Here is a 22,452-nt window from a genome sequence, read left to right as displayed (position 1 = left end):
GCTCACAGCTTATCAGAGTGAGCTGAGCTCATGGCGTAGATCTACAGTTTGGACCCTGAACGTAAAGCCGTAGATCTACGGCACGGACCCTGAAAGGGTTAAGGATATTTTGGCATGTTAAGAAGAAGTATGACCTTTTGTGTACGAGTTTCTCAAAGATTTTGGAAAGTAAGGGCAAGTTTGATATTGCCCTGTAATTGTTTGTTGGGTCACCACATTTATGTATTGGTGTAATCCTTGCTAGTTTGAATGATGCCAGGAAAGTATTGGTGTCTAGTGATTTGTTGAAAAGTAATGCAGTAGTGGGCGAAAGGATTTGAGCTGCTCGTTTATACAGTAGTGGTGGTACTTGGGTTACATTTCCTGATTTGTTTTTTAGAGTCGATAATCATAGTAACTTCAGTGGGCTCTGATGGTGTAAGATAGAGGGATGTTGGGAAGTTTCCGTCCAGATAATCATTAGCTCAGGCATTGGTGACTGGAATTTTACTGGTGAAATTTAATTCTGTGGTTGAGAAGAAATCATTTAGCCCTTTGACTGTTTCAGCCGTATATATATATGTCTTACAAGCCATTGTTTCGGACGTATATATACTCGATAATTATAGCGGCTTCAAATCAAGCGGGAGAAAGCTGGTAGGCCCACATGTGAGAGAATGGGTCTGTGTGGTCAGTGTGCACTGTATAAAAAAAATCCTGCAGCACGCGGTGCATAATGAGAAAAAAAAAACTCCGACCGTGTTTTTGGATTAAAATGCCAACTTTGAGGTGTATTTTCATATAGTATTTATGCATGTACATGTATTCTCATTTTCTTGGTCTCATTTGATAGAATGGATAACATATTACAGAAATAGAGATGATTTTGATTAGTTTCACGATGAAAACGACCTTGAAATTGAGCTCAAAGTAGCGGAAACGTTATCACACCACACTTCCAATACACGTCAACTGGGGAGTCTAATATTCTTTCATTAGTGCACTGATATTATTTATACCATTTTTACAGTAATGCAGTAGTCTGTATAACAGTAAATCTATTTTTTGTGTGAATAAAAAATCAAAATAGAAAGCAAGACTAATATAAGAGGGGCCTGGAGATGTGACTAATGAACAGAAGATATGTTATTTTAGTGCCAAGAGTGTCTGCATTGTTTATTCTGGACCCTATTTTGAAATTGGCATCTTTTTTCATTTGCATGAACTTGGCCAAATTGCCAGATTCTGACCACTTTATTGGGTAGTTGAAATTGGTAAATGGGCAGTTTCTTGTACTCAATTGATAGAAAAAATAGAGTTCTAAAGAAATTACTATGAATAGTAAGTGTACCACATGACTGTGACAGAATGGCAAAAGCAAAAGCCAGAGAGAGCATCATATTCAACCAGCAGGTAGGCAAGTCTGGCAAATGCTGACTGCAAGTGAACCACATTGCCTCAACACTTGGTGGGCTCGCCTGTGATTGGATAATGAACCAAGGTACTAATTTAATGACAGGTGCCCTAATACAGTGGACCCCCGGTTTTTGTAATTAATCCGTTCCAGAGAGAGTGACTAAACCCGAATCTGATGATTTCTGAATTAATTTTCCCCATAAGAAATAATGGAAATCCAATTAATCTGTTCCGGACACCCAAAAATATTAAAAAAATAATTTTTTTACTTGAAATATACATTTACCTACACAGAAAACAATAAGACATGCATAATAAAACAATAATAAAATGACACTTGCCTTTATTGAAGACTTGTTGATGAGTGATGAGATGGGAAGAGGGGAGAGGATGGAGGGGTACTATTGTTTGGAAGGGGAATGCCCCTCTATAATGACTTCAGGTACCAAGTTCTTTTCTGGGGTTACTTTCCTTCTTTGTTTTTTAATGCCACTAGGACTAGCTTGAGTCACTGGACCCCTGTCACTCAAAAGAGTGTTCCAGAGAGGTCTGTATCTGGCATTTCTTTAACCCTTTGAGGGTTTCGGACGTACTAGTACGGCTTACGACCCAGGGTTTTTGACGTACTAGTACGCCTAAATTCTAGCGCCCTCAAATCTAGTGGGAGAAAGCTGGTAGGCCTTCATATGAAAGAATGGGTCTATGTGGTCAGTGTGCACAGTCTAAAAAAAATCCTGCAGCACACAGTGAATAATGAGAAAAAAAACTGACTGTTTTTTTGGAATAAAACAGCGACTTTGCACTGTATTTTCGTATGGTATTTATTGTTGTATTCTAGTTTTCTTGGTCTCATTTTATAGAATGGAAGACATATTCCAGAAATTGAGATGATTTTGACTGGTTTTACAATGAAAGGTACCTTGAAATTAAGCTCAAAGTAGCAGAAATGTTCGATTTTTTCCAAATTTCAAAAGTAAACAAATCGTGCCAAGCGTCCAATACACGTCAACTGGCGAGTCTAATATTCTTTCACAAGTGCGCCAATAATATTTATACCATTTTTTACACTAATGCAGTAGTCTGCATAACAGTAAATCTTATATTTTTTGTGAGAATAAAAATTCAAAGTGGAAAGCAAAAGAATATAACAGAGGCCTTGAGACGTGACTAATGACCAGAGGAAATGTCATTTTAGTGCCAGGAATGTCTTTCTTGTTTATTCTGGACCCTATTCGGAAATTGGCATCTTTTGAAATTTGTGTGAAATTGGCAAAATTGCTAAATTCTGACCACTGTACTGGATAGTTAAATTTCATTAATGGGTGGTTTCTTGCACCCATTCGATAGAAAAAATGGAGTTCTAGCGAAATATTCATGTTTTTTATCGACTAGTACAGTGGAATTGGCCGAAAATGGGGCTCAAAGTGGGCAAAATCGCCGTTGCGTAAACATCGCCGAGACCGCTAACTTCGCGAGAGCATAATTCCGTAAGTTTTCCATCAAATTTCAAACTTTTGGTGTCTTTATGATCGGGAAAAGATAGAGAATCTTTTCATAAGAGAAATTTTTTTTTTTTTTTTAAATTTGGCCGACCCTGAGAACGAGTTTCGGAGAGGGCCTGTCAACCCTCAAAGGGTTAAAACTTCCCTAAAATGGGACACAACATTGTCATTGTACATGTTGCCAACACAGCCTGCAACAGCTTTGTCAGGGTGAAGTTCATCCATAAATAAAAAAAAGGTACAATACCGTGACGAACGATACACAAATAACCTGCATAGAAGAGAGGCACTTACGACGACGTTTCGGTCCGAATTGGACCATTTACAAAGTCATACACCATAAATGTTTGCACCTCAGTCCACTTTGCACAAATGTCCTTAATCTTTGAAGAAGGCACCTTCCTCCATCTCTCTTCCTCCTCCACTGAAGCAATTTCCTGAGCTGCGGTCTGTTGCTGTTGCAGGTGAAGGTTTTGCAGCTCTTTAGTGATTAGCTCTTCATCGTGGTCTTCCACGATGAAACCACTAACCTCCAACCCCATGGGCTTCCCCAATGCCACAGTAGATTCCACAACTGGCATAGGCTCCTCAGGGTTAGCCCCAAACCCTTCAAACTCCCTCTCTTGTACACATTGCGGCCACAATTTTCTCCAAGCAGAGTTCAAGGTTCTGCAAGTCACTCCCTCCCAAGCCTTACCTATAAGGTTTATGCAACTGAGGATACTGAAGTGATCTTTCCAGAGCTCTCTTAGGGTCAGGTCAGTGTCTGAGGTCACTTCAAAGCACTTTTGAAACACTGCTTTGATGTACAGTTCTTTGAAGTTTGAAATGACCTGCTGGTCCATGGGCTGGAGGAGAGGAGTGGTATTAGGGGGCAAGAACTTCACTGTGATGAAACGTAACTCCTTCACCATTTGCTCTTCCAAGTCTGGAGGATTTATTTTCCAGGAGGTATTTCTTCACACTGGGGCCAAAAACTTCATTGAACCAATCAAGGAAAATGTCCCTCGTGACCCATGCCTTACTGTTTGCTTTCCATATCACACACAATTTACTCTTGGCGACGCTTTTTTGTGAACACTCTGGGATGTTCAGAGTGATACACCAGTAAAGGCTTCACTTTGAAATCCCCATTAGCATTACTACAGAACATGAGAGTTAGCCAGTCTTTCATAGGCTTGTGTCCTGGTAGTACCTTTTCCTCCTGTGTGAAGTAGGCCCTCCTTGGTATTTTCTTCCAAAAGAGGCCTGTTTCATCACAATTGAACACTTGCTTGGGTTTGAATTGTTTAGCCTCTATGTACCCCTTGAATTCCTGAGCATATTTTTCAGTCGCATTTTTGTCAGAACTGGCAGCCTCATCATGCCTTGCCACGCTGTGTATGCCCCTATGCTTCTGAAATCTCTCAAACCAATCTTTGCTGGCCTTAAATTCACTAACATCAGCACCTGTTGCAGGCATTTTCTTCACGATCGTCATGCAACTGCCTTGCCTTTAAACAAATTGTTGACTGCATAACACTATCTCCTGATAATTGTTTCTTGGTGATCTACACCAATAACAGTCTCCACATCTTCCAGCATTTGTGATCTCTGTTTCGTACCTTTCGCAGCAGCTTCCTTGATTTTCTTTTTCTTGGCCACGATAGAACCGATGGTTGTATGGAGTTCGTTATACAACCTGGCCAGCACTGTGACACGTACTCCACTTTCATATTTTGCAATGATGTCTTTCTTGAATTCTGTAGTGTTTCTCGCCCTCTTTACCAAAGGGCTGGCACTAGAAGCTTTCTTTGGGCCCATGGTGGCTTATTAATAGTTACAAGCACTAAAAAGAATGGAATAATACAAAATGTATTGTATGAATGTGTGGGATCGTCTTCACTGGCTGATAAACAATGGCACACTGGCTGTAAATGGTGTGTCGGGCCGCTCGGACCTTGAGAACACGTTCGGGATGAATTACGTACTATTACCGAGTTCACTGACTATCACCAAACGAATACAGTGGACCCCCGCATAACGATCACCTCCGAATGCGACCAATTATGTAAGTGTATTTATGTAAGTGCGTTTGTACGTGTATGTTTGGGGGTCTGAAATGGACTAATCTACTTCACAATATTCCTTATGGGAACAAATTCGGTCAGTACTGGCACTTGAACATACTTCTGGAGTGAAAAAATATCGTTAACCGGGGGTCCACTGTACTTGACGAAAAAACTTTACTTATTCCGAATATTATGTAATCTGACGATGACGTAATCCAGGGGTCCACTGTAATCATTAAAGCCTTAGCATCTGGTTCACTGGTTGGGAGGCAGCCTATATGGGAGTGCGAGATACGCTGAATAAATTGTAACATACTCTTTGCATTCCACAAGGTCTTTGTCTCCTCTCGTTTCAGTGAATCTATTTGAATAGTATAGTTTACCTGGAGTTTACCTGGAGAGGGTTTTGGGGTCAATGCCCCCGTGGCCTGGTCTGAGACCAGGCCTCATGGTGGACCAGGGTCTGATCAACTAGGTTGTTACTGCTGGCCGCATGCAAGCTGACACACAAACCACAGCCTGGCTGATCAGGTACTGACTTTAGGTGCCTGTCCAGTGCCTTCTTGAAGACAGCCAAGGGTCTATTTGTAATTTCCTTATGTATGCTGGGAGGCAATTGAACAGTTGGGGGCCCCGGACACTTATTGTGTTGTCTCTTGAAGCACTCGTGGCGCCCCCTGCTTTTCATCGGGGCAATGTTGCATCTCCTGCTGAGTCTTTTGCTCTCATAGGGAGTGATTTTTGTGTGCATGTTTGGTACCAATCCCTCCAGGACTTTCCAAGTGTATATTATCATGTATCTCTCTCGCCCGCGTTCGAGGGAATACAGATCAAGGACCTTCAACCGTTCCCAATAGTTTAAGTGCCTTATCGTACTTATGTGTGCTGTGAAAGTTCTTTTTATACTCTCCAGGTCTGCAATGTCGCCAGCCTTGAAGGGGGCCGTTAGTGTACAACAGTATTCTAGCCTAGAGAGCACAAGCGATTTGAAGAGAATCATCATGGGCTTGGCATCCCTAGTTTTGAAGGTTCTCATTATCCATCCTATCATTTTCCTAGCAGATGAGGTAGATACACTGTTGTGGTCCTTGAAGGCGAGATCCTCTGACGTTATCACTCCCAGGTCCTTCACATTACTTTTCCGCTCTATTGTATGGTTAGAATTTGTGGTATACCCTGACACATTTTTAATTTCTTCAAGTTTCCCATATCTGAGTTGCTGAAATTTCCCCTTGTTGAACTTCATATTGTTTTGAGTGGCCCATTCGAAGATTTGGTTGATGTCCGCTTGGAATCTCAGTGTCTTCGATGGAGGTCGCTGCCGTGGTAATCCAGGTGTCTTCCGCAAAGGAAGACAGCTATGGCTTACATCTCCGTCAGAAATGAGGATGAGGAATAGAATGGGAGCGAGTACTGTGCCTTGTGGAACAGAGCTTAAACTTTCTGATTAATTTGGTGGGAACTGACGTATAGTGTTTGATAAATTGTCTAGTTATTAAGCCCCTTCTATGTTGTTTCTCATATTAATGTTTTGTATTGATGGACCTTAGGATGCTGTTAGTAAGCCATGGGCAACTTAGTATTTTATGGGTGATCTGTTTAGTTTTTGATTTGACAATGTTTGTTATTGTAATTGTTTTATATGATGGTAGGATTGCTGGTGTCTTTTTTCTGTCTGATAAACATGCAAGATTTCAGGTACATCCTTCTACTTCTACTTACACTTAGGTCACACTACACATACATGTACAAGCATATGTATACACACCCCTCTGGGTTTTCTTCTATTTTCTTTCTAGTTCTTGTTCTTCTTTATTTCCTCTTACCTCCATGGGGAAGTGGAACAGAATTCTTCCTCCGTAAGCTATGCGTGTTGTAAGAGGCGACTAAAATGCCGGGAGCAAGGGGCTAGTAACCCCTTCTCCTGTATAAATTACTAAATTTAAAAAGAGAAACTTTTGTTTTTCTTTTTGGGCCACCATGCCTTGGTGGGATGCTGCCAGTTTGTTGAAAAAAAAAAAAAGAAAAATGTTTGTTATATAGTCTTTGAATTATAGTCTTTGAATTTTATTTATCTCTACTCATTCATCAATACCAGCAAATGAATGGAGAAAGACAGTAAGTACTGGAAAAATTGAGGAAATGATAAAAGTAAGGTGCTTAAAAATCCAGTACCAGCAAGCATGTTAATTAGTGACTTTTGGTATTTCACATTTTGTTGAAGTATGAACGTGCATATAATTTTGGTTTAGAGTAAACTGGTTTGTTGTACTTATGGATGTGGGTAGTTGCTACCTGCAATTTACAGTTTTAGGCAAGCTTTAAGCTGTGGAACTTGTTGGGAACAAATCTCAATAAAATTTTCATATTTGTAATTGAAGCCTGTTTTTGAGTGTTTATAAACAGTTTGCTTATAAAACCAAATTGATAATTTTTAAAGTTTTGATGGCAGTTGCACTTTCACATATTTTAAACATAAGTCTAAAATAGTATGCAATATACTATTTCCAAAGATGATTAATAAGTATTTTGAAAGCATTTAGATAGAAATAAGATAATATGTACTGTACTTTGGATAAATTGGCAAATGTTAATTTTTTAGTACAGCATTAAGAAAGTGTATAGGTAATACTAATAATAATCTTTTTCTATAAGTACATGTACAAGGTATACAGACCTAGCTGACATTCTATATACAGAGCCCCTTGTTATGCAGAGCATTTCGGGCAAATAAAGCCAATTTTGTTCCAAGGATGTGACCCACACCAGCTGGCTAACACTTGTGTAACTATTTTACTGATAGGTGAACATGGACAGCAGGTGTTTTAAAGAAACGTGTCCTAATGTTTCCACCCATACTGAGGATCGATCTCTGGACCTCAGTGTGTGAACTGAGTGCGCTAGCAGTCAAGCTACAGGACACCTAAATGATTGTGTACTGTATGAATTAATAAAGTAAATAGTTAAACTTCTTGAATATAAGTGGATAGGTATGTAAGGAAATAATGTAGGAAACTTAACCTAGACAAGAAAAGATAATTTGCTTTTACTAAGAGCAAACTGGAATAATAGAATTAATAAGACTAACTTTAACTTGGGTTTATAGATTGAAGGTGATTGATATTTCTTTAATTTTCAGTCTTCTTACAATACCAGAGCAAGCTGAAAAATTATCTCAGAAGCACAACTTTGAAATAAAGGGATACCAGATTAGTGCAGCCAAGGAAGATTTAACCTCTCCAAGGTAAGCACATGTCAATGAATTGCCCAAAATTTGGGGAATAACTGGAATTTGATGTATGGGGAGGATTAAAGTTTTAAGTTGGAGAACCCCTAAAAAAAAAAAAAAAAAAAAAACAAAAAAAAAAAAAAAAAAAACAACTTGGTGTGGTATATTGTTTTTTCTTTGATTGGAACATAATGACAGGGTGAAACAAAATTTACAACTTATTTTTCTGGATCCCTCTAAAAATTATATACAATATATCATGTGTAATCTTTTTCTTTAGAATTGTACGTGTAGGTATAACTCAGCATTCCATAGTAGCTGAGACAACAGCTCCAGTTTCTGCACAGCGTGCTGCTATTCATGAGAAAATTACTCTGATGACTGAAGCTGCAGCTCTTTGTGGTGTTAATATACTTTGCTTCCAAGAACTTTGGAGTAAGTCCATATCTATCAATATTTGGAATAATTTTTAAAAATTATTGTAATTATAATTATTTAAATTTTTTGTTCTTACAAATGGAATATTGCCTGATTGTCTACTGTTCTTAAGCTGAAAAAATTATGAGATAGTAGTGTCATTATATGAGCTTATGCTTTCATTAATTTCTTCCATCTAGCTATGCCATACTTTTTCTGCACAAGGGAAAAGCAACCTTGGTGTGAATTTGCAGAATGTGCAGTCTCAGGACCAACTACACAGCTTTGTCAGGAGGTATTTTTTTTTTTTCTTTTCTGGGTACTTACTCCTCATGATCATTACTAGTATAGGTACCCTCTTTAAGGAAATAGCATCTTAATTCTGGAAAAGAACTTTGATCCAAGAAATTTGAGGAACTTCTCCCTGGATCTAATCTGATTGTTTCACTTTCCCAGGGTGATACATGACCCTTATGGATTTAGTACTTCCCCGTGAATATAATTGTTTTAACTTCAGGTAACATTGATATGCAGAACTTTCCATTCTCGATAGTTTCTTTTTCCAGCTTGCTCGAAAGTACAACATGGTGATTGTATCTTCAATTCTAGAAAGAGATCACACTCATGGTGACACGCTATGGAATACTGCAGTAGTCATTAGCAATACAGGATATTACTTGGGAAAATCCCGGAAAAACCACATTCCCAGGGTGGGAGATTTCAGCGAGTCCACCTACTACATGGAAGGAGACACTGGCCATGTAGTCTTCCAGGTAAGCATTTTGTACTAAAGGTAAATGTCATTGAAACAAAAGCAAATTATAAATATTGATAGTATGCAGCATAAACAGGAATTTGACAAACCTGCACTGTAAGAAAGTATTCATTCCTGGTTCTAATTTTTGTAAGTTTAACTTTTGTATGATCCTTTGTTTTTATAGTTGACTAAAAAAAGTTACTGCTGAAGGGATAACACAATCAACATATTAACTTTATCTTGTTTCAAGCATTTCTAAATGTAGCTGAAATGCTTGCATACTGAATCTACATAAGGCCTCTTCCCTCAAATAGTTACAGTACCAAAGAAAAGCATCTTAAAATTTTCCCCACTGACCAAGTGGTACAATATTAATCACTTGCAACCTTTATAGTTTTCAGTATGATACCTCAGTACTTAAAACTGAAAATATTCTGATATATCCAAATGCTATTTGTTCTTTATCTAGACCCATTTTGGTCGCATTGCTGTCAACATCTGTTATGGCCGCCACCATCCCCAGAACTGGATGATGTATGGTGTAAATGGAGCTGAAATTGTCTTCAATCCATCTGCTACTGTAGGAGGCCTCAGGTTATATGCACCTGCTGTTTGTTCATTTATTATCTGCTCACTTTAGTAATTAATTTATTAAAAAATTGTATATGGGAGGGAGGGGGGTTGAGGAGTTGTGGTGCTGTCAGGATGAGCAGGTAATGAAAAAGGATTCCAGTTATCTGGACTTGTCTAGAGATATGAAGAATGATGCCTGTACTCTGCAGGATGGATTAGGATGTTAGAGTTCAGACAGACCTTTGAATTTTAGTGATTGCATACTTCCAACAAGCTTGTTTGAGCATGCTAATAGGAGCAAGTGGAGGCAAGTGAGCTTTTATGATTGACGTGCTGTTGGAATGTGAGTGAGGTAATGTTTATGAAAAAATTCAGAGAAACCGATTAGCCAGACTTAAAGTCCTGGAAATAGGGCCTGCACTCTGAAGGAGGCCCTCTGAAGAGGGCCATCTGAATTGGGGTGTCATTACCCTTCTTTGAAGTGTGAAACAGTGAATGAATAACATGAAAATTTCTTTTTCAGGTCACCTTACCCTGGTCATTAAAAAATTTCTTGCAAGAGCTATTGAGTAATGGTGATTTTTTTTTGTTTTTTTTTGGGGTGTGCAGTCTTGGTGGGAGACTTTTATCTTTTGTATTTTTATATTCAATTCATTTTGCATAGAATGTACTATAGTGAGGATGATGTCTGTACAGAATTCTACATGGATGTCAATATTATCTAGGTTCATAATCTGAAGTTATTTTTTTCCCTCCAAGTGCTTTAAAATATATTTAGTCATTGGATTTACATAACTTCAAACTGGGATTTTTTTTTTAATTTAAAGCAGAAGTCAGCAGACTTTTTTTGAGTATTACCCCAAAACAAATTTGTGTACAGTGAAATTGCCCACTTGACTAAAAATTATTTGTTTGAAAAAATATTACTTTCATAATTTTCCTCTCTTATTAAATAATAAATTTCTGTGCAATTTCATTTGTTTATTGAGCCTTTATTACCCTGAGATTTTTATTTTTACTCCATTTGGGATACTTTACACCAGTTCTTTGACCTCTGTTTTAAAGGCTAACTATTGTATGCATTTAGTAATGTTTGTCTTGTGATAACCTATTTGACCTAGTTGCCTGAGCAGTTATGCTTGTGGCATCTTCATTGTTTTAACCCTGTTGGTTTCGGTCCTGTTTGAAGCCAGTGTTGGTCCTGTAGTACAACGCCATGAGCTCAGCTCACTTAGATAAGTTGATAGCGGTAAATTTGGGCCTAGATATAAGAGACTAGGTCTATGCGATAAGTGTGCACCATATAAAAAATAATCCTGCAGCATGCAGTACATAATGAGAAATAAAAACTGATTGTATTTGGATTAAAACAGCAACTTTGCAGTGTATTTTCATATGGTCTTTATGGTTGTATTCTCATTTTTTTTTAATCTCTCTTGATAGAATGGAAGATATATTACATTTGATTGGTTTAAGGAAAGAAAATAGCTTGAAATTGAGCTCAAAGTAGCAGAAATATTGAATTTTTGCTGATTCTGGAGTACACAAATGACTTTGCTTGTCCAATACATGTCTAGCTTGCCAGTGTAATGCACATTTAAGAATGCACTGACATTATTTAAAGATAAAGATTTTATTTCTTTGCAAGGTTACAATGTGTATTTACAATTTTGATTAGTTAAGTACAAGGAAAACCACTATCATACCCGGGCATTTTGGGCAGACTTATCTGACTTATCCTAATACATAATAACTACTTAAGTCTAGACAAGATAATTGTGGTTAACTTTTTAATAAATATTTTATCTTAACCCTTAAACTGTCCAAACATAGATCTACGTTCACTCGCATGGCGCTCTGAATATTTTGAATATTTGAATATTTTTTCTTTCAACAAACTGGCTGTATCCCACCAAGGCAGGGTGGCCCAAAAAGAAAAACGAAAGCTTCTCTTTTTAAATTTAGTAATACGTACATGTATATACAGGGGGAGGAGTTACTAGTCCCTTGCTCCTGGCATTTTAATCGCCTTTTACGACACACGTGGCTTACGGAGGAAGAATTCTGTTCCACTTCCCCATGGAGATTTTCTACATGTTATAGGATTCAAAAAAAAATTTAGGGTCAGTACTTACCGAGATATAATACCGTGAAGTTGGCACTGGATGCTCACCTGTTGGCAACATCGACTCCTGCCGCTTGCAGAAGTGTTGCCGATATACCTTTTTTCTCGTTTTTATTTTAATTTATATATTTTTTATGTTCTAATAATTACAATTTATAATTGTTCTTGTAATTTCATAGCCAATCTTTGTTCTGACACTAATATTAGGTACTTAAATAGTACTCAAATAGTCAGTCACTTTGACAGGTGAACATTTACACCTGCCTGGGTTATTTACTATTGTCTAGAAATATATACAAAGTATTTATAGGTCCCAGCAATGTTTTAGATACCCTGGCATATACCTTGAAGCATGGTGTTATGAAAAGCATCCCTATACTTTTGACATCCCAGTAACATTTGATAAATGACCACTGCTCCAGCTAACCCTCCCTGTATATTTGTTATCGCTGTTACACGCAAACATGTCTTGTCTCTATCTGCCTGTCTATCTGTATCTGCCTGCCTGCCTGTCTGTCTGCTTATCTGTCTTTCTGTCTGCCTGGAGTATATGTATATCACAAGCCTTGAAGAATCGTGTTGTGACATCTGTTATCAACTCGGTGACATTTGATAAATGGGTGCTCGGGGAACCCTGGCTTTATTTTTCACTGATACACACAAACATGTTTCTGTCTGTCTGTATGTCTATCTGTCTATATATCTATCTGTCTATCTTTGCCTGGAATTTTTGGGTTATCCTAGGTAATTTACACTATGTATAATAACTGTACTTAGGTGTGCATGTGAGACAGAGATGTAGCTAGACAGAGATGTAGCTAGACAGAGATGTAGCTAGACAGAGATGTAGCTAGACAGAGATGTAGCTAGACAGAGATGTAGCTAGACAGAGATGTAGCTAGACAGAGATGTAGCTAGACAGAGATGTAGCTAGACAGAGATGTAGCTAGACAGAGATGTAGCTAGACAGAGATGTAGCTAGACAGAGATGTAGCTAGACAGAGATGTAGCTAGACAGAGATGTAGCTAGACAGAGATGTAGCTAGACAGAGATGTAGCTAGACAGAGATGTAGCTAGACAGAAGTAGTGTCATCTGCAAATAAAATCGGTTTAAGGAGTTAAGATGGGTTTGGGAGGTCATTGATGTAAATGAGAAAGAGATGTGGGCCAAGGATACTCTGCTGTGGGACTCCAACAAGAACTGCTTGTGTAGTGGAGTTAGCTCCATTTATGTATACACACTGGGTTCTATTGCTAAAATTAAATATTAGATAATCGAGAGTGTCCTCTGACCCCGTAATGTTCAAGTTTTTGGTGCAATAGGTCATGGTCAGCTGTATCAAAAACTTTTCGTAAGTCTATGTAAAGACCCAGGGGAAATTCATTTTTTCGAGTGCCGAATATATTAGCTCAAGCATGTGTAATTGCATCATTACGTATTACTTTTTTTCGGCCTGAATCCAAACTGATGGGTTGAGTATGTTGTGGGATACTAAGTAGGAGTAGACTTGTTTGTGAATTAATTTTTTGAAGATTTTTAGTGGAGGCAAGTTTGATATAGGCCTATAATTGTTCAATTCAGTTGGATTGCCACCTTTGAGGATTGGGGTGACCCTTGCTGACTTGAGTATGGATGGGAAGGTGGAAGATTCAATGGAAAAAGTTACAGTAATTGGTGACACATGAGAAGCTTTTTTATACATGAGTGGTGGTAAGTTATTTAGGTCACCTGTCTTGTTCTTTAGTGTTTTGATGATGAGTGAGATTTCAGTAGGATTTGTTGGGGCTAAAAATAGAATATTTGGGTAGTTGCCAGTGAGGTAGTCTTTTGGTTGAATGTTTAAGTTTGGAATTTTGTTTGCTAGCTTTGTTCCTATGGTCTTGATATATGTCGAGTTGGCAGTATCGGTTGGCTGGAGGAGAGGTTCGTCTGGTTTCGTTCAGTTATTCATTCTATTTTGTGACAGCTTTGTAGATCCTAGAATTTCTGATAAGGTTTTACAAGTCTTTTTCACATCATCTTTTATGTCATGAAATCTGTTTTCATTAGTTTTTTTTTACTTCCTTATTAGATTGCTTAGTATTATCTAGTAAAGTTTTGCCGTATCCTTTGTTATTACAGTGGAACCCCGGTATTCGATATTAATCCGTTCCTGAGAGCTCATCGAATACCGAAAATATCGAAAAGCGAATCAGTTTTCCCCATAAGAAATAATGGAAATCAAATTAATCCATGCAAGACACCCAAAAGTATGAAAAAAAAATTTTACCACATGAAATGTTAAGTTTAATGCAATAGAATAATTACAGTAACAACAATAACAATAGAATAATAACAATAGAATAATTGACACTTACCTTTAATGGAGATCTGGTGATGATTGATGGGATGGGAGGAGGGTAGTGTCGAAGTTGTTACTGCTTAGAAGGGGAATCCCCTTCCATTAGGCCTTGAGGTAGCAAGTCCTTTTCCGGGGTTACTTCCCTTCTTCTAATGCCACTAGGACCAACTTGAGAGTCACTGGACCTCTGTCACACAAATCTGTCCATAGAGCTCTGTACCTCCCGTTCCTTTAAGATTTGTCTTAAATGGGCCACAACATTGTCATTGTAAGTCACCAGCACGGCTTGCAATAGCTGTGTTAGGGTGATTTTCATCCATAAAGGTTTGCAGTTCAACCCACTTTGCACACATTTCCTTAATTTTTGAAGTAGGCACAATGGATTCCACAACTGGCATAGGGTTCTCAGGGTTATCCCCAAACCCTTCAAAATCTCTCTTAATTTCCATACTAATTCTCACCCTTTTTACCACAGGGTTGGCACTAAAAGCTTTCTTGGGGCCCATGGTGACTTATTTTGCAGAAACAAGCACCAAAAACAGTGATAATATGGAGTGTACCGAATGTATCCTTAGATTCGCGCACACTGCCTGGCTTGTAAACACTAGCACACACGGGGCAGTTCAGGCCACACGTGGACACGTCACGTATGAATCGCATCGAATACCGAGGCGAAGTTTTTGCGTTAAAATGCATCGAATACCGGATTTATCGGATGCCGATGCCATCGAATACCAGGGGTCCACTGTAGATCCATTCTGTACTGTTTTTCATATACTGTAATGTTTTTTATTAGTAGATTTGAGGATGCTGTTTGTAAGCCAGGGGCTGTTAAGTCTTTGTTGTGATCTTAGTTTTTATTGGGCAGTGCATGTTATAGAGGTTTTGGTTTTTTTGTAAGACAATATTAATACATTCATCAATATTGAGGTTGATTGCTAGCTTGTTTTGCCAGTCATTGTTATTTAATGCTGAAGTAAAGTTATTGACAGATGACTCGTCATGCATTTGGAGGGTGATCTTAGTTGTCCTGAGGTAATTTACGTAAGTTGGTAATTATGCCTGATTTTAATGGGGATATTATGTTTGTCCAGATTTTGGTCTAGTAATGAGGCTTTTGTCTCAGATTCTAGTAGGTTTTGTTCAAGGGTCATGGTCATGGATGAGGTTGATGTTGAAGTTCCCTGTAAGAATCAGGTGGTGTTTATTCAATCTGTGTCAGTTATCATGTTTCTTAGTTTTTCACTAAATGAGTAAATATTTACACGATGGTAGGATTGCTGGTGTCTTTTTTTTCTGTCTCATACACATGCAAGATTTCAGGTACATCTTGCTACTTCTACTTACACTTAGGTCACACTACACATACATGTGCAAGCATATATATACACACCCCTCTGGGTTTTCTTCTATTTTCTTTCTAGTTCTTGTTCTTGTTTATTTCCTCTTACCTCCATGGGGAAGTAGAACAGAATTCTTCCTCCGTAAGCCATGCGTGTTGTAAGAGGCAACTAAAATGCCGGGAGCAAGGGGCTAGTAACCCCTTCTCCTGTATATATTACTAAATGTAAAAGGAGAAACTTTCGTTTTTCCTTTTGGGCCACCCTGCCTTGGTGGGATACGGCCGGTGTGTTGAAAGAAAGAAAGAAGAATAATTATTATTAGTATGTATGTGGTGATGGGCTCTTGATCTAAGGAATTGAATCTGTGCTCGAGTTCCCAAAATTAATAATAATAATAATAATTACAATATGTATATAATAATAATAATACGTACATGCTAAGAATAATAATTATATAAATAATACAATATAATAGTAATAATAATAATATGTTGTCATTTTTAGACATTTCTCATAATTTTTTTCACATTTTTGTGCCAAATGCTTCAAAATACAAATTGGTAACCCTCTGGGTGGCTGTAGGTACAGCTGCTAGACCATAGGTATCTCATTGCCAACAAAGGGTTACAAGGAATAGGCGGTGTGCTTCTCTGAGTGACCGCAGCAGACCCTTGGGATGGTAATTTTGTCTTATATTGTACAAATTTCTTTCACAATGCCTTACCCAAAGAAGTATTCACGTACAATCAGCAAGAAGCGATTAGAAACTATGAAAAAAGCTAGAGAAACAAAGAAGGCAGCAGCATAGAGCTAGGCAGCTGGCCATCACCACCACCACTGTGGCCGCTGCCACCACCACCCACTGCGGCCACAGTGATCATGTCTTCACCTATACATGTATATACATCTGTCTTGACCACACCTGTGGTTACATATGTGACATCCTCACCACTAATCATAGATAAACACAAGCTAGGTGTGGAGCTATGGACTGGGAAGATACTAGAGTGGGAGAGTAAACGGCGGATGCTTTCTGCCGCTGCCGGTGTCACCATCACTTGCCATATTATAGCCTGTTTTATTTGTTCTAGAGTATATATCATGTTTCTTTATTATTATTATTATCACACTGGCCGATTCCCACCAAGGCAGGGTTGCCCGAAAAGAAAGACTTTCACCATAAGTCACTCCATCACTGTCTTGCCAGAAGGGTGCTTTACACTACAGTTTTTAAACTGCAACATTAACACCCCTCCTTCAGAGTGCAGGCACTGTACTTCCCATCTCCAGGACTCAAGTCCGGCCTGCCGGTTTCCCTGAACCCCTTCATAAATGTTACTTTGCTCACACTCCAACAGCATGTCAAGTATTAAAAACCATTTGTCTCCATTCACTCCTATCAAACACGCTCACGCATGCCTACTGGAAGTCCAAGCCCCTCGCACACAAAACCTCCTTTACCCCCTCCCTCCAACCTTTCCTAGGCGGACCCCTACCCCGCCTTCCTTCCACTACAGACTGATACACTCTTGAAGTCACTCTGTTTCGCTCCATTCTCTCTACATGTCCGAACCACCTCAACAACCCTTCCTCAGCCCTCTGGACAACAGTTTTGGTAATCCCGCACCTCCTCCTAACTTCCAAACTACGAATTCTCTGCATTATATTCACACCACACATTGCCCTCAGACATGACATCTCCACTGCCTCCAGCCTTCTCCTCGCTGCAACATTCATCACCCATGCTTCACACCCATATAAGAGCGTTGGTAAAACTATACTCTCATACATTCCCCTCTTTGCCTCCAAGGACAAAGTTCTTTGTCTCCACAGACTTCTAAGTGCGCCACTCACCCTTTTCCCCTCATCAATTCTATGATTCACCTCATCTTTCATAGACCCATCCGCTGACACGTCCACGTCCTCCATACTCTCTCCCTCCAATCTGAAATCCAATCTTTCATCACCTAATCTTTTTGTTATCCTCATAACCTTACTCTTTCCTGTATTCACTTTTAATTTTCTTCTTTTGCACACCCTACCAAATTCATCCACCAATCTCTGCAACTTCTCTTCAGAATCTCCCAAGAGCACAGTGTCATCAGCAAAGAGCAACTGTGACAACTCCCACTTTATGTGTGATTCTTTATCTTTTAACTCCACGCCTTTTGCCAAGACCCTCGCATTTACTTCTCTTACAACCCCATCTATAAATATATTAAACAACCATGGTGACATCACACATCCTTGTCTAAGGCCTACTTTTACTGGGAAATAATTTCCCTCTTTCCTACATACTCTAACTTGAGCCTCACTTTCCTCGTAAAAACTCTTCACTGCTTTCAGTAACCTACCTCCTACACCATACACCTGCAACATCTGCCACATTGCCCCCCTATCCACCCTGTCATACGCCTTTTCCAAATCCATAAATGCCACAAAGACCTCTTTAGCCTTATCTAAATACTGTTCACTTATGTTTCACTGTAAACACCTGGTCCACACACCCCCTACCTTTCCTAAAGCCTCCTTGTTCATCTGCTATCCTATTCTCCGTCTTACTCTTAATTCTTTCAATAATAACTCTACCATACACTTTACCAGGTATACTCAACAGACTTATCCCCCTATAATTTTTGCACTCTCTTTTGTCCCCTTTGCCTTTATACAAAGGAATTATGCATGCTCTCTGCCAATCCCTAGGTACCTTACCCTCTTCCATACATTTATTAAATAATTGCACCAACCACTCCAAAACTATATCCCAACCTGCTTTTAACATTTCCATCTTTATCCCATCAATCCCGGCTGCCTTACCCCCTGTCATTTTACCTACTGCCTCGCGAACTTCCCCCACACTCACAACTGGCTCTTCCTCACTCCTACAAGATGTTATTCCTCCTTGCCCTATACACGAAATCACAGCTTCCCTATCTTCATCAACATTTAACAATTCCTCAAAATATTCCCTCCATCTTCCCAATACCTCTAACTCTCCATTTAATAACTCTCCTCTTCTATTTTTAACTGACAAATCCATTTGTTCTCTTGGCTTCCTTAACTTGTTAATCTCACTCCAAAACTTTTTCTTATTTTCAACAAAATTTGTTGATAACATCTCGCATGTTTCTATGTTATTAATATTGTTTGTCATATTAGATGCATTGTGATAGATAACTAAGCCATGGAGTTGATATTAGCATTATTTTGTCATGCTTCCTGAGAGGCTGGAACGGATTAATTGCATTTCAATTAATTTAAATGAGGAAAATTGTCTCAGCACACAAACAAATCAGGATACGAATGGATTAAATTCGTAAGCTGAGGTTCCATTGTATTGGTATGTAAAGAATTGTTTTAAAGAGATTTTTTTTTTCTCAACAAGTCGGCCGTCTCCCACCGAGGCAGGGTGACCCAAAAAGAAAGAAAATCCCCAAAAAGAAAATACTTTCATCATCATTCAACACTTTCACCTCACTCACACATAATCACTGTTTTTGCAGAGGTGCTCAGAACACAACAGTTTAGAAGCATATACGTATAAAGATACACAACATATCCCTCCAAACTGTTAATATCCCAAAACCCCTCCTTTAGAGTGCAGGCATTGTACTTCCCATTTCCAGGACTCAAGTCCGGCTATATAAAAATAACCGGTTTCCCTGAATCCCTTCACTAAATATTACCCTGCTCACACTCCAACAGATCTTCAGGTCCCAAATACCTTTCGTCTCCATTCACTCCTATCGAACACGCTCGTGCACGCCTGCTGGAAGTCCAAGCCCCTCGCCCACAAAACCTCCCTTACCCCTTCCTTCCAACCTTTTCAAGACCGACCCCTACCCCGCCTTCCTTCTCCTACAGATTTAACTGCTCTCCATGTCATTCTACTTTGATCCATTCTCTCTAAATGACCAAACCACCTCAACAACCCCTCTTCAGCCCTCTGACTAATACTTTTATTAACTCCACACCTAATATCCACACTCCGAATTTTCTGCATAATATTTACACCACACATTACCCTTAGACAGGACATCTCCACTGCCTCCAACTGCCTCCTCGCTGCTGCATTCACAACCCAAACTTCACACCCATATAAGAGTGTTGGTACTACTTTACTTTCATACATTCCCTTCTTTGCCTCCATAGATAATGTTTTTTGACTCCACATATACCTCAACGCACCACTCGCCTTTTTTCCTTCAATTCTATGATTAACCTCATCCTTCATAAATCCATCCGCCGACACGTCAACTCCCAAGTATCTGAAAACATTCACTTCTTCCATACTCCTCCTCCCCAATTTGATATCCAATTTTTCTTTATCTAAATCATTTGATAACCTCATCACCTTACTCTTTTCTATGTTCACTTTCAACTTTCTACCTTTACACACACTCCCAAACTCATCCACTATTATTATTTTTTTTTATTATCACACTGGCCGATTCCCACCAAGGCAGGGTGGCCTGAAAAAGAAAAACTTTCACCATCATTCACTCCATCACTGTCTTGCCAGAGGGGTGCTTTACACTACAGTTTTTAAACTGCAACATTAACACCCCTCCTTCAGAGTGCAGGCACTGTACTTCCCATCTCCAGGACTCAAGTCCGGCCTGCCAGTTTCCCTGAACCCCTTCATAAATGTTACTTTGCTCACACTCCAACAGCACGTCAAGTATTAAAAACCATTTGTCTCCATTCACTCCTATCAAACACGCTCACGCATGCCTGCTGGAAGTCCAAGCCCCTCGCACACAAAACCTCCTTTACCCTCTCCCTCCAACCTTTCCTAGGCCGACCCCTACCCCACCTTCCTTCCACTACAGACTGATACACTCTTGAAGTCATTCTTTTTCGCTCCATTCTCTCTACATGTCCGAACCACCTCAACAACCCTTCCTCAGCCCTCTGGACAACAGTTTTGGTAATCCCGCACCTCCTCCTAACTTCCAAACTACGAATTCTCTGCATTATATTCACACCACACATTGCCCTCAGACATGACATCTCCACTGCCTCCAGCCTTCTCCTTACTGCAACATTCATCACCCATGCTTCACACCCATATAAGAGCGTTGGTAAAACTATACTCTCATACATTCCCCTCTTTGCCTCCAAGGACAAAGTTCTTTGTCTCCACTGACTCCTAAGTGCACCACTCACCCTTTTCCCCTCATCAATTCTATGATTCACCTCATCTTTCATAGACCCATCCGCTGATACGTCCACTCCCAAATATCTGAATACATTCACCTCCTCCATACTCTCTCCCTCCAATCTGATATCCAATCTTTCATCACCTAATCTTTTTGTTATCCTCATAACCTTACTCTTTCCTGTATTCACTTTTAATTTTCTTCTTTTGCATACCCAACCAAATTCATCCACCAATTTTTCTTTAGAATCGCCCATAAGCACAGTATCATCAGCAAAAAGCAACTGTGTCAATTCCCATTTTGTATTTGATTCCCCATAATTTAATCCCACCCCTCTCCCGAACACCCTAGCATTTACTTCTTTTACAACCCCATCTATAAATATATTAAACAACCATGGTGACATTACACATCCCTGTAACTTAAATTTAAATCCTTCTTCATCTTCTACAATTTGGTGATTTTTCAGCTCTTCAGTCTGTTTTCTTTTACACAGCATACATATTTGAAAGCTTGAATAGGTTTGGCCTCAAGGAAAGTGCCTTGATACTGCAGAAGGGGAAGTGGGCTTTTGATCCAAGGACTTTTTCTTTCCCTAAATTGATTCTAAATACCTCCTATTCCCCAGGTACTATATGTCCTCTATGGGTTTAGTGCTTTCTCTGATTAACATAAAATTGTTTGGTTTGTCTTTGCTCTAGTCTTTTATTTTTCATGCTTGTTTTAGTCCTAAGGTTTAGTTCTGGGTGTGATAGCATTGTCAAAATTTTACCTTGGGTGTTTTGTGTTGTACTTTATTGCTAAGCGTGCGGCAATCTCATAGACAAAAATAATCTTCAAATCTTGCCACTTCCTTTCCATTTGCATGTCAGTATATGAAATATCAGTTTAAATAGTAACAATTATAAATTTGCACTCTATCAATTTCATTAAACACAAAAATGTTGTGTTTTGAGGTATGTGGGTGAATTTGAAGTATATCTTTGATGTGGTATTAAATGTTAATCCATATGTTTAAAATGAGACTTCCCATATAGGATGGAGGGTAGACAAAATAAGCCTTAAAGTTTGGTGATAAGAGGCTCTTCAGGGTGTGAAGGGATGTAATTTTTAATTCGTGAGCTTTAAGAGGCAGTTCTGAAGAAATGTCTTGCCTACTCCTGAAATTAACTTTAAATTTCAGTGAACCTTTATGGGGTGTTGAAGCAAGGAATGCAGCAGTTGCTAACAGCTACTTTGCATGTGCCATTAATCGTGTTGGAGTTGAAACTTTCCCCAATGAGTTTACATCTGGAGATGGAAAATCAGCTCACAAAAACACCGATTTCTTCTATGGATCTTCGTTTGTAGCAGCACCTGATGGTTCTCGAACTCCTGTAAGTAGTGTGCATCTATAACAGTTTAGGTTTCAAACCTTCTCAAGGAAATCATTGTTGTAAATGACTGATAAAATGATAAACTTTGGTAACTGGTAACAGATGAAGTGTTTGAGTATGTGCAAACATTTTCAGTAATTGTTAAAACTAGTTTGTTAGGTAGACAGATGTATGTGAAA

General features: G+C 39.0%; 1 protein-coding gene across 1 annotated transcript in view; it reads left to right on the top strand.

Annotated features, from left to right (window-relative positions):
- pyd3 (beta-ureidopropionase pyd3) overlaps positions 1-22,452 on the top strand; it is a 48,406-nt gene that overhangs the window by 5,770 nt on the left and 20,184 nt on the right. Inside the window, exons 3-8 of the mRNA XM_053780579.2 lie at positions 8,088-8,192; positions 8,458-8,612; positions 8,795-8,889; positions 9,161-9,367; positions 9,821-9,945; positions 22,081-22,273. Of these exons, the coding sequence (XP_053636554.1) occupies positions 8,088-8,192; positions 8,458-8,612; positions 8,795-8,889; positions 9,161-9,367; positions 9,821-9,945; positions 22,081-22,273 (880 nt within the window). The remainder of the gene's footprint in view (positions 1-8,087; positions 8,193-8,457; positions 8,613-8,794; positions 8,890-9,160; positions 9,368-9,820; positions 9,946-22,080; positions 22,274-22,452) is intronic.

Source organism: Cherax quadricarinatus, chromosome 26 (genome assembly GCF_038502225.1).
Source record: "Cherax quadricarinatus isolate ZL_2023a chromosome 26, ASM3850222v1, whole genome shotgun sequence".
Classification (NCBI taxonomy): domain Eukaryota; kingdom Metazoa; phylum Arthropoda; class Malacostraca; order Decapoda; family Parastacidae; genus Cherax; species Cherax quadricarinatus.
The sequence above is the reverse complement of the archived record's forward strand: the minus strand, read 5'-3'. Positions and strand labels throughout refer to the sequence as shown.